The sequence below is a fragment of the Hemibagrus wyckioides genome, linkage group LG09, assembly GCF_019097595.1.
Source record: "Hemibagrus wyckioides isolate EC202008001 linkage group LG09, SWU_Hwy_1.0, whole genome shotgun sequence".
NCBI classification, from domain to species: domain Eukaryota; kingdom Metazoa; phylum Chordata; class Actinopteri; order Siluriformes; family Bagridae; genus Hemibagrus; species Hemibagrus wyckioides.
In genome coordinates this window covers 9799619-9812868 of record NC_080718.1, presented here as the reverse complement: position 1 = coordinate 9812868, position 13250 = coordinate 9799619, and the positions used below count along the sequence as shown (strand labels likewise).

Here is a 13250-nt window from a genome sequence, read left to right as displayed (position 1 = left end):
TATTGCAGTGAACCCACATGGACAGCCTGGAGATAAATGGGATTGCTGTGGACGCAGAACAACAGAATTTCTAAACACATCCCTAATGTTGACAAACAAACACACTGAAAAACAGCTCAGTGAATTTGCTTAACTCATATGCGTACATCAGTTCCACGTGACTGAACTGAGTTTAAAAAAAAAAAGCGCATATTCTCACGTTTTTTTTCAGTGGATGTTTAAGGTGTTTAACAGTTGGCTTTTCCTTATCGCTTTTGAGCAAACTGTTGAACTGGTGGTTTGCGAACCAATCTGGCAACCCTGCTCCCGTGCGTCTCGGTACCCCGGCGGAGCGGCGATGCGCGCGCACACACGCGCTCTTTGCGCTACAGCGAGCGGAGCTGCGTGCAGACGGGCTGCGGTGGAGCGGCTGTGGCCCTGCATGGCTGTGGATTAGCTGTCAGTGTGTGTGTGTGTGTGTGTGTGTGTGCGTGAGTGTGTGAGGAGGCGAGAAGAGCGCGAGCAGCCATGGCTGAAGGCGGAGAAGCGGAAGACGAGATCCAGTTTTTACGAACGGTAAGCGAGATATCGTTTGCTTTCAGATCGCACGATGCTTTTTTTAATGTGATGTGCTGCAAGCGGCATCGTGGCACACTTGGACATGAACGCGTGATAATAGAGTGAGATGAGGGAAATGGCTTTTCTTGTGGTGATTGTGGTGATGCGGTTCCTCTGTTGATAGCAAGACAGAAAGAGAGAAAAAAAACGCCATCACCGCGTACACACATTCACACTCATTTAATGAGATATAGCTCTATAACAGCCATACATGCAGCATCGTGCCACACTTGTCCAGGATGCAAGAAGCGCACAAGAAGAGACTAAATAAAGAGTCATTATTATTATTATTTCTACTACTACTACTACTACATCACTCTGTATGGTGCTTCTATTGCACTCATACATTCACATAAGACTTGACTGAATTGATTAGGCTAGAAAAGATTTTTTTTTCTCATTGACATAACCCATGTTGGAAAACCAATTTCCATTATTCTTCCATATTCTTATTTATTGCTTTTGCCTTTTGCCTGTACAAACTAACACCGTTTGCAGTCTAAATGCTGTACAAACTGAAATGTTAAAGTGTGCCAGCTGCGAAAACAAGCCGCATAAAAAGATCCATCCTTTCGTTTGTTCTGAAAGGTGAATGGTGCAGGGATGAAAAGAAAAATATATTGTAGTTAAGTACAGAAGGAAATTGGTGGAAAAGCTTAAACACTTGTTGACTTGCAGGGAGCATGGATAAACTGCTGGAAATTCGGATATTATAAGTTTCCCATAACAACAAGAACAACACCAAACAAATGCAGTTCTGCAGTTTATGCGTCCAGTCGAGGTTTTATTGGTACTTAAGTTTCTTCTTAGTGCTGAAAGGATCACCATTAAATTCTCATTAGAAAAAACATATGCCAGCTTGTTAAGGTAATATTAGCTGAGTAAAGTCAATTATGGAGTGAATTATTTGTGCATTGTTTGTTTTTTTTTCATCTTGTTTGGCTTTCTTTCTTCACTGATCTGACACTGAATATCAGTAGTCGGGCTGAATGATATTGGAGGATGCTGTAATGGGATCATATTGGACTAAAGAAAACATTTTTCTATCCTATTCTCTGATCTATTTTGTTCTATACAGTATGCTAAGCAATGCTCCACACTTTGCCTATAAACGCAGGACTCAAATGACAATTAATGCAGGTTGTGTAGAGCACTTGCAGAGCACATAATCAGTTACTGTGAGGTTGTTGATGTTAAATCTGTACTGGGATAATCTGATACGCAAAACTCTAATACTGGCATCAGATCAAAAAAATGGAAAAACTGTGGTCACCCATTGTGAGTGCCCATGCTAACTGCATCTAAAATCTAACAAAACAGCTGTTTACACTGTCAGACCTCTGCTTTTCCTAGCTCCTTCCGTTTCCTGTATTAAAGGTCATAACTCTCCAGCTCAGCATAGCTTTGCATAATACAAGTGAAAAAAACCCCCTCTCTCCTGTGGTAACCATAGTGATGGCAATGTAACGTACACCTAGTGCTTATCCTCCTCTGGTTGCACCGTTATACGCTTTAAACGCACAGAATACATTGGCAAAAGAAAATATTTGATCATAAACATCAAGTTATCTTTTAAGCCCCCAGTCATTCACCTCATCAGCTAGAACCTGGCCTGACAAAATCTAATCAAAGCACTTCTACCACTTATCCTATTGAGAGATTTTAAGGTAAACGATACTTTAGGAGTGCTAGAGGATAAGTGAGGAAAAAAATGATTGGATTGATAAATGTAATTGTTTTTTGATGCAGAGAACTGTGTCTTACTGGATATGTGTTTGGGTGGGGTTAAAAAATTGTACTGCAAGCAGCCACTAGAGGGTGTCTGAGAAACCGACTCCACTCTTTAAACTATCTCAAACTGTTCTGCTTACACAATTTAAGATTGATCAGAGTTGAGACTTTGGTTTAACATGCAGTTTTGTGCTGTTTGCACAAAAGGAAGCTGAGATGCCAGTAATGGAAGCATGTCTTATGTATACACAAGTGAATGTAATTCAGATTTTCTTGCAATATTATCTGGCCAAGACCAGTATGAAGTCCAGTCCCACATTAGGGCTTTTCACACTTCAAATAGTTCCCCCTGGGTCACTGTAAACTCTGGGTAAACAGAATCAAGAGTTATCTTGTTTCCTATTTCACACTCCTCATACTTTACCTGGGGTTAACTATTAATCCTTGCTGTTCATAATCTGACATTTCACACCGTACATTCCTAAACCCTGACTCCACCTCCCTATCTGCAACAACTATGATTGGATAAATACAGCTCGTGACCACAGCCTGTCTCACACTTTCTCAGCACAAATGTCACCATGTAAATCCTAAATGTTTTTTAAGCCTCCTAAAATGTGAAAAGGCAGGAAACCAACCACAAACAGAAAGAAAAAACAACTGACTGTATGAAGTGATATGAGGCATGAGCTGTTCAGTTTCTGATTGGGTGTCTGATGTTAAGCATCTAGATGTAACCTTCTAACACGGCATTGCTTCACACTGTACACGTTTGGCACCACAATGCAGGGTTAACAACACAAAGTGGTCCCTTCTTTGGAGCAGCATTTCATAACCCTAGGTTGAAAGTGGTTCTAACCCCACTTCTAAATTATCAGTGTGAAATGTTCCCCTATCTGGGGTTAAAAACAGGGTTTGAGACGATGATAGCCCGGGGTTAAGCGCAGTGTGAAAAGCCCTATTCTAACTGTTTGTAATAATCACAGTATTTCACTCAGTTTTGGACAATATCAATACTAATAAAGCTATTTTATGCGAAATATTAAATATATACAGTATATTTTGAAACATTTATTGCATTAATCATACTTATGGAGCCCTGGAGATGTCACAAGATTTTATTTTATGTGCATCGTTAAACGTCTATTGAGGTCCAGATTTTCTATGGCATGTTAATTCTTCTGAGATGAAATGATGAACTACAGCCATTTAAACTGCAATTCTAGCTGATGACAACAGATGGACAATCGTATTTTAAAGTGATACACACCTGCAGCTTTTCTTAGCAATCCTAGTCATTTGATAGCTTTAAAAGTTCATTTCAAAAAGTCAAGTCAAAAGTCAAAGAAGCTTTATTATCACTTCAACCATATATAGCTGATGCAGTACTCAGTGAAGTGAAACAACGTTCCTCCTAGACCAAAGGTGCTACACATACAAAGACAAAGTACAGTGACGCAGACAAACATAGACCTAAACAAAGAGATAAAGACTAAACTATACTTAAGGTGCAATAAAAAAAACTAAACTATACTTAAGGTGCAATAAATAAACTAGACATACAACAGAAACGCACAGGATGACAAGACAAGACAGTGCAGACAAACAACATATAAACCGACTTTTGTGCAGATAGAAGTGTATACAGTGAGTGCAAATAAGAAATTGACATTTTGTGCAAAGAACAGTGTATACAGTGAATGCAAATATTAAAGTGACACATGTAAACAGGATTAATATAAAAAAATGTAAACTGACGTGCGTGCAAACAGGACAATTTAGTGTTTATGTGTGTGTGTGTGTCTGTGTGTTATGTAGGTGTGTGAGTACGTGTCCAGCACAATTCAGTTCTCCTGGTGAGATCAGATCTTGGATGTGTGTGTGTGTGTGTGTGTGATCAGTTCAGCTCAGTTCTCTGTTGAGATACCTGATTGCCTGAGGGAAGAAACTGTTTAACAGTCTGGTTGTGCGGGTCCGAATGCTTCGGTACCTCTTTCCGGATGGCAGAAGGGTTAAGAGTGTGTGTGAGGGGTGTGTGGGATCATCCACTCCGACGATCTTCTCAGCTGTCCTCACTATCCGCTGAAGGGTCTTGCGATCCGAGACTGTGCAATTCCCAAACCAGGCAGTGATGCAGCTGTTCAGGATGCTCTCGATGGTCCCTCTGTAGAAGGTGGTCAGGATGGGAGGTGGACGATGAGCCTTCCTCAGCCTTCTCAGGAAGTAGAGACGCTGCTGGGCCTTTCTGGTGATGGAGCTGCTGTTGAGTGACCAGGTGAGGTCCTCCACCAGGTGAACACCAAGGAATTTGGTGCTCTTGACGATCTCCACGATGGACCCATCGATGTTCAGTGGAGAATGGTCACTCTTTGTTCTCCTGAAGTCAACAACCATCTCTTTAGTCTTGTCGACGTTCAGAGACAGGTTATTAACTTTACACCAGGCTGCTAGTTGTTGCACCTCCTCTCTAAATGCTGACTCGTCATTCTTGCTGATGAGACCCACCACGGTCGTGTCATCGGTGAACTTGATGATGTGGTTGGAGCTGTGCATTGCTGCACAGTCGTGAGTCAGCAGAGTGAACAGCAGTGGACTGAGCACACAGCCCTGAGGACCTCCAGTGTTCAGTGTGGTGGTGCTGGAGATGCTGTTCCCAATCCGGACTGACTGAGGTCTCCCAGTCAGGAAATCCAGGATCCAATTGCAGAGGGATTTGTTGATGCCCAGCAGACTCAGCTTCTCGATCAGGCGCTGAGGAATGATCGTATTGTATATTGTATTGTATGCTGAGGAATAATCGTATTTATAGTTGTATTTATTCTTGCTAGTTCCTCATTGGCTCAGGAGTGTGTAAATATGGTGGATCTTCAATAATGAATGAATTTCACGAAAGAATAATCAAAATGTTGGTAGATGCATGCTGAATAATTTAAGCTGCTCTGGAGGCATGGGACAGTCAGCTATCACATTACTGATATTTTCAAGTTATGACTTCTGTGTCCATTACTACAACTGATGATGCCGCTATTGTCTATTGGCATTAGATGACTCAGCTGTCAGCCATGACACGGTTATCCAATAAGATGATGATATTGACAGTAGATGATGAAAGGTGTTGATACTGAATACAGATATCTTTACAGAATTGTTAGGATTCACTGATGCTCAGAGGTGACACAATACATTAAGAGCCAGGGGGTGTAAGTTTTTGTTATTACTTTTGTTATTACTGCTAATGCAACTTTCTTTCCTCACTCACAGAGCGCAGTTTGTTAAAAACTGTTGCTTGTAGCTTATTTAGCCACTCTCTTGAGTCTGGTATGTATAAATAAATGTGACCTAGGACTACATACTCTGACAGAATGAGGCAATTTGACTGACATACTGTCAATTTTACTGTAGCACCATAAAAACACAGGCAATTTTTACTGACTGCTTTATTTTCTGGCTTTGTTCTCCTCCTGGAAAGAGCATGGAAACAGGTATACATACTGAAGACTTCAGATGCTCTGTAGCCTGTGAGGATCAGAGGCTGAGAGTAGATAAAATAACAGAATTCAGATAATGAGATATGTAATATAATTAGACTAGGCAAAATTGGGACACAGTGGCTTAGTGGTTAGTTTGTATGCCTTGCACCTCTGGAGTTGGGGGTTCCTCTATCTGTCCAGAGACATGTGTTGTAGGCTAATTGGCATCTCTGTATTGTCCATTGTGTGTGTGTGTGCATGTCTGTGTGTGTGTGTTCCCTGTCTTGTCTCCTTCAGTAGACTCCAGAGACCCTGTGTAGCATAAGTGTTACAGAAAATGTTAAAGTTAAAGAGGAATTTGTCATTTTTTTGTCATATTTTAGTGATATTATATTTAGACTTTATGGAATTGCAGTGGTAACTCTGTAGTTAAGGTGTTGGACTACTGATTAGAAGGTTGTGAGTGCAAAGCTCTTGAGCAAGGCCCTTAACCCTTAACTGCTCAGTTGAGTAAATGAGATAAATCAAGTTTCTGGAGACACATCTTACAAAATCAAACAATTTCTATCATGCTCCAGAAGCTTTTTACTAACTACTATTTTTTGTCTTTTTTGTCTGTGTTCAACCAGCGGGAGGACAAGCGAGTACATCACATCAGATATATTTGAAAATATCACTATAATTATCTTCTGGCCAGCAATCAACAAAAATACAGGCTACAGCCTAACTAGTGAGCATACAAGCTATACCACTAACTCAATATAATGAGTTAAACAACCTGGATAAAAAATATGCAGTTTCTGCTGGTAAGCACCAAATAAGCCTTTTAATCCTTAAAGTTACAAATTCTCCAACTGTTCTCTTAACTCCTTATACACAGGCATGCACAGTAGATTTTTCATAGGACAGCACTGAACACGGTTACAAGCAATTGATTTAGCTTAGGGTTTCATGATATTATATAATGCATCAGTGTAAACTTGCTTTGGTTGGAGCAGCAAAAAAAAAAAACCTCTAGTATAAACTTACCACTAGGGAAAAACTAATCATAATTTTTCTTCTCTTTTCAATACAAATTTGATATCACATCTCTGAGCATTGCCTGAAGTAGAGAGATACAAGTGGCAAAGCTATGATTTAAATTTTACAGTGGCACCATCACTTCGTTTTAAAATGATATTTGAATTTTATATGTTGACCAAGTAAACGCTATTTTGTTTTGTTTTCTGAACCTATATCTTCTATATACACTGATCAGCCATAACATTTTGACCACCTGCCTTATATTGTGTTGATCCCACTTTTGCTACCAAAACAGCCCTTACCCATCGAAGCATGGACTCCACTAGATCCCTGAAGGTGTGCTGTGGTATCTGGCACCACGATGTTAGCAGCAGATCCTTTAAGTCCTCTAAGTTGCGATGTGGGGCCTCCATGGATCGGACTTGTTGTCCAGCACATATCATACAGTAGATGCTTGATTGGATAGAGATCTGGGGAATTTAGAGGCCAAGTCAACACCTCAAACTACTTGTTGTGCTTATCAAACCATTCCTGAACCCTTTTTGCTTTGTATCAAGGCGCATTGTCCTGCTAAAAAAGGCCATAGCCATCACAGCCTTCTTCCATCACTCCGTGGTCCAGTTCTGATGATCACGTGCAGATTGTCGGTGCTTTTGGCGGTGCACAGGGGTCAGCATGGGCACTCTGACTGGTCTGCGACTATGCAGCCCCATATGCAGCAAACTGCAATGCACTGTCTATTCTCACACCTTTCTATGAGAATCAGCATTAACTTTTTCAGCAATTTGAGCAACAGTAGCTTGTCTGTTGGATCGGATCACACGGGCCAGCCTTCATTCCCCATGTGCATCAGTGCGCCTTGGCCGTCCGTGACTCTGTCGATGGTTAACCACTGTTCCTTCCTTGGACTACTTTTGATAGATACTGACCACTGCAGACCGGGAACACCCCACAAGAGCTGCAATTTTAGAGATGCTCTGATCCAGTCGTCTAGCCATCACAATTAGGCCCTTCGTCAAACTCGCTCAAATCCTTACGGTTGCCCAATTTTTCTGCTTCTAACACATCAACTTTGAGGACAAAATGTTCACTTGCCGCCTAATATATCCCACCCACTAACAGGTGCCATGATGAGGAGATAATCAGTGTTATTCACTTCACCTGTCAGTGGTCATAATGTTATGGCTGATCAGTGTATGCTGAATATTTAAATTGCAAATAAGCATGATTGATTTAGTTTTCATGTTTGCTGTGGACTGAATCTGAGTCTGTTTTTTGTTTTTTATTATTTTGCTGCTGTTATGTGAAGTAAGGTATCTCGCCTCTCCTGTGTCCAACATTGTTCCCATGCCACTTATGCAGGTGTGTTGTAGAAACGTGCATGAGTGGCATCATCAGCTAAAACACATGCACAGGTTACTTCACTGTCTGAACAAATGCGAAACCAGGTACAAGTTACGTTAACATTCATGTTAATCATGGCACAGAATCACTACAAACCAAACCTACAGGTAGTCTCGGGTTTGGTATTGTGTTGCGCTTCCCAGTGCACATGAAGTGCTTTCACATGACCAATTTTCAATGCGAACCTTCCTGCTCTGTTTCAGACTAAACTACCAGTGTGAAAGCCAACCCTTATTTAATGACGCTTTTCATTTAAATGCCTTTATGCTTGCACCTAGTTCATAATGCTTTACTGTTTTTCAGTCTCTCTTTTGTTCTGCTTGACAGAGACAAGCTTATTTGCTTTTTCTCCAGCTGTTTGCACACATGGCCAGCTAGCAGAGTAATGAGAAAAGCAGTTGATTAAAATAGCCTGATTACTGGGCTGTATTCCAGATGTCTTTATTGAATTTCTTCAAATCCAATAACACCTTTAATCTGATTAAGATGTCACTTTGTGCTGTTTACATGTCCACTAGAATAAACTGATAACTTCCCAAAATCAAATTTGGACTGAAAATAAACGAAACAGATTATTATTAGGCTTGTAAATGCACTTGTTGATAAGCATCAGGCAATCTGTGTTCTGTTTACTTTCTGCATGTCAGCAACACAGGTAGAAGTGTATGTGTGTGTGTCCTAAGGCTCAAAATTGTTGAACAGATCTGCTCACACACAGCTGGCTATTGTTTCCTGGGGTGTGATAATCTAGTAGCGCTGATATTTGAAGAGCAGATGGCTGACCTCAAATCAAAGAGGAGAACAATTTCTCTGTAAGACTCAGCCTCAGCTCAAGTCTCAGCTCTAATCACAGCTCTTTTAACTGTGGATATTAACTGTGGTTGACATATGTAAAATTATACAAAGTGTGTACTTGAGGATTTGGATGTTTCCATTGAATGATTGAATGATTTGGATGTTTCCATTGAATGATTGAATGATTTGGATGTTTCCATGGTACTTTCTGTACCATTAGTAGTACACTAATTAATGACAAAACAATGCTGTCAGTGTTTTGATCTTTCTTTATATTTATCAGTTAAAAGTCTAAAGCGTAGCTGTAGTGGATAGACCAGGCAATGAGATTACATTACAGTGGTGAATTTATAGGCATAGGCATTTATAGGTAGTAACCGGCACTAATCGATGATGATAACAGGATTAGAATTGTGGTTATGGAGGGCCACAGTAGAGATGACAGGATTTATTTATTTATTTGGAGTGTTCTGCTTTTCACAGTTTCTTAACAATGCTACTGTGAATGCCATATCTCCTGTTTCCAGTAAGCACGGGATAGTTGTAGAAGATGCTGTTGGAAAGAGTGCTGTGGAACCGTATGTGCGTCCAAATATTCCAACTACCCTTTTATACATCATATTTCTCAGTATTTATAAAACAGAAAAGGAGAAATACCCGGATGACCTACTATACTGTATGTGTTGAGATTCTCCAGTTTGGATCCATTGAACATTACCTTAAGGCAATAGGATTGGTCTGAAAGAGCTGTCAGAATTAAAAAATAGTGTAAGGCAGCACATCAGCTCTTTTTAAATGTAAGTGCTGTAGGTATGTACTTACCTACATGTAGTACCTACTTGTCTGACAATACTTGAGTAAATTCCTGAAGGTTTAAATAAGAAAAATAATTTGTGGTTATTATGATACCATATCCAAATTATAATCTTTAAGCACACAGAGATCATCATAGTAACACAATCAAAAATAAAATCCAAGGAAAATCCAAAAGAGTAGTCAAACAGACACCTTTAAACAACTCCAGCAACAAGAATTCAGGTGATGGTGACTGCTCTTGACTAGAAAGACTGTGATTATTTCCATTGAGTTTACACTCCACTCATGCACCCCAGTGCGGCTGATTTTGAAAATGCTTGCTTAAATGGAAATGGAACTGATTTGTGTGGTGTGAGTCACACACTGAAAGATGTCAGAGACGTGTCCAGTATAAATTACAGTATATTTTAACAAGAGTTTAAATCCACAACACTTCTACTCTCACGAATGCACAGCAAAATTCATGCTGGTCGTTAGACCACTTTTACTGCAGCACGAGCCCCAGTAAAACCTTCCTGATAAATCATTGTCAGATGAGGTAGATTACAGTAGATACATTTGAAAACAGGCTTTCTGAACATTATCATTTACATCACTGGAAATTTTTACAACATAAAGGCTGATTGTAATGCAAGATGAAGTGAAAATATCCTGCACATCCTCTTCAATCATACGCCCCGCCACCTAACTGTGCTCCTCCTCCTTCACTTTGGATGGAAACCTTGATTTGCGGACCACATTGTAGCAGAGGACTGAGGAGAGGTACCTACCTCTAACCTCTACCTCTAAGGCTAACGCTTATCACTGTCTTCATGAGCAGTATGTGATTTTGTGTGTAGTTGAATGGGGACAGCCTGTATTTCAGATCTAATTTACTTGGCACGGGTTTGATCAATAACGTTAGCTTGTGGTCAATAATGTTAACTTCGAAAACAATCTTAATTTGGCATTTTGCCACAAACAATGTGATTTTGTTATCATTTTGAAGTGATTAAAAATGCTAGATATGGATTTAAGGAAATGCTAAAATAGATAGATAGATAGATAGATAGATAGATAGATAGATAGATAGATAGATAGATAGATAGATAGATAGATAGATAGATAGACAATAGTTATCAATCTCTAGAAACACCCCTTATGCTGCCTAATTCTACTTACCCTTACAATTATGAAAGACGGCACAACACCACAGATACTGAAACCTACTGAATACTGAATCAGCTGATGTCAATCCTTATTTTGTTAAAAAAAAACATTTTAAAAGTATCATTATCAAATATGTACAATTGTCATCTGACTTTTTTCCATTAAAAAAACAACCAAACAAGAGAAAAAAGACCCACCAAAGCGACCAGAATTTACTCACAGTTAAACTTTTTCACAAAAATTGCTTACATTTTAAATATAGTTAAATTGTTAAGTTATAAATATAAAGTCTGTCATAACAGACAAAAAACGAGTCTTTATATATAAACATTTCCAGTTCCATAAAAACATTAATTTACCAAAAATAACCTCCAATGGCATTTGTAACAAAATATTTTGACATGCTTCTTAGATATCTGATCGAATATTTATTGCTGAAGTAGGCCCAATCCCGATACTGGGAACTGGATTGGCACCATCTAGAGTAATTATAATTATCTAGTAATAATTTAGTAATCATCTTTTGCAGAAAAACAAAAAATAACCCGATGTTGAAAGATGAAACACTGTTGTCTGAAATTCTCAAAATCTCAGGAGAATCTGACCAAAGGGAAGTTTTTAGCTAGCGTTTGTAAGATATGTGTTTGGCTATCAATAAACAACAGAGAAATTAGTTGCTTATTTTGTATTCACTGCTAAATAAAGTGAGTTATGTGAGTTATTTTTCTGGTTAATTTTTTTTAATGCACTAGATTTTTGTGTTTATTTGTACCATATCTTTTAACTAAATATAAAATGGACTTCTACTTTGTCCTGCAAGCACAAAAATCCTGTTATTGTATTCAACACCATTAAATAGGAGACTGACAGATTAGCCTTATGTGGAACTAAGCCAAAATGTGGAGCTTTAGACAGTGTGTCTTAATGATCTATCGATCTGCTGCTAAATGAATTGCTTCATTTGAGAATGAACTAACACATGCTTGTATAATATGTACAACACCTCTGTGGTTTGATTGTGCTGAGAACTCTTCTGTTTTTTTAGATATTTTGCACTGACAAGCTTATTGCTTTTTTCAACATTCTGTGTTAATGAGTGGTAAAACAGTCATGAGGGGGCTTACTGATGAGAACATTTGGCAAGTTTGGGGGTTTGATTCCTGCCTCCACCTGGTGTTTGTGTTCTCCCGGGTGCATTTGGAGTCTTTGTTTCAGAACCTGGTGCATTTTCTCTGTTGGTTCATTTCATTTAGATGTATATGAACACAATAATCACACAAGGATCTGCATCCTGTGTGGCAAAGCACGATGGAAACTGTGTTATGTAGAGTGTTTGGTTAGGTAATTGTGCTCAACATGAATCGTGGGTTAACTTATCTGATATATCTTTGGTTATGAAGAATTCTGTGGGTGAGCACATCATGGCAATTCAAAAACATAGCATGTCTCTTAATTTTAAAATAACCTATAATGTCTCTAAAACCTATAAAACAATGAATGATGTCCTGATGAAACCATGATTCTTGCTGATCAATTATAATGACTACAGCTAAAAGGAAAGCCATAATAAGCTCACAGTGCTGCTGACTGTCCTTTTTGATGGATGACTGTTATAAATTGCCTATAGTCTGTGAATGACCAGGGTGTCCCCCTGCCTTGTGCCCTGAGTCCTGTGGGATAGGCTCTAGGTTCCCTGTGACCCTGTGTAGGACAAGTGATACAGAAAATGCATGTTTGGAAATAGCCATGGTTGCAGCATTTGATATACATCTGAATAAAACCTTGTCTTGTAATAATATTACAATTTAAAAAAAATTAATTACTAATTTTTACAGTCTACAGTGTAATTCTCTTCAGTATTTTTCAGATTCACCTCATGTGAATACAGGTCAATACAGCAATCCAACCAGTTTGTAAGATAATTCCCTGGACTGACATACAGCAGTTTCCTACATGGTCTTATTAATTCTTTTTTTCCCACAAAGTGGCTCTCTTTCATAATGTTTATGAACTCAGATGGTATTGAATAAAATTCTGAAGACGTTTTGTTCTCTCTGAAAGTAGCTCTTTCTGCACTCTGGAAACAGTATTTACCACAGACTTTGAAATTTTATTACTTACTAACTTATTGTTAGTCTTGGCTTGCAATCTTGGCAATCTTTTATTCTTCACAACATATATTAGGTTCCTTTATTAAAGTACAACTCTTTAGCTCAACAATACCCCGCTTCAGCCCTTAGGTAGTTCAGAAAATACAGACTACTG

At 39.0% G+C, this 13250-nt stretch overlaps 1 protein-coding gene across 12 annotated transcripts in view; it reads left to right on the top strand.

Annotated features, from left to right (window-relative positions):
• The first annotated feature begins 371 nt into the window (after window positions 1–371).
• LOC131359491 (ryanodine receptor 3) overlaps window positions 372–13250 on the top strand; it is a 164620-nt gene continuing 151741 nt past the window's right edge. For all 12 annotated transcript variants that reach the window (XM_058399395.1, XM_058399394.1, XM_058399396.1 and 9 more), the window contains exon 1: window positions 372–555. In XM_058399395.1, coding sequence (XP_058255378.1) covers window positions 508–555 — 48 coding nt within the window. In that variant the 5' untranslated portion in view covers window positions 372–507. The remainder of the gene's footprint in view (window positions 556–13250) is intronic.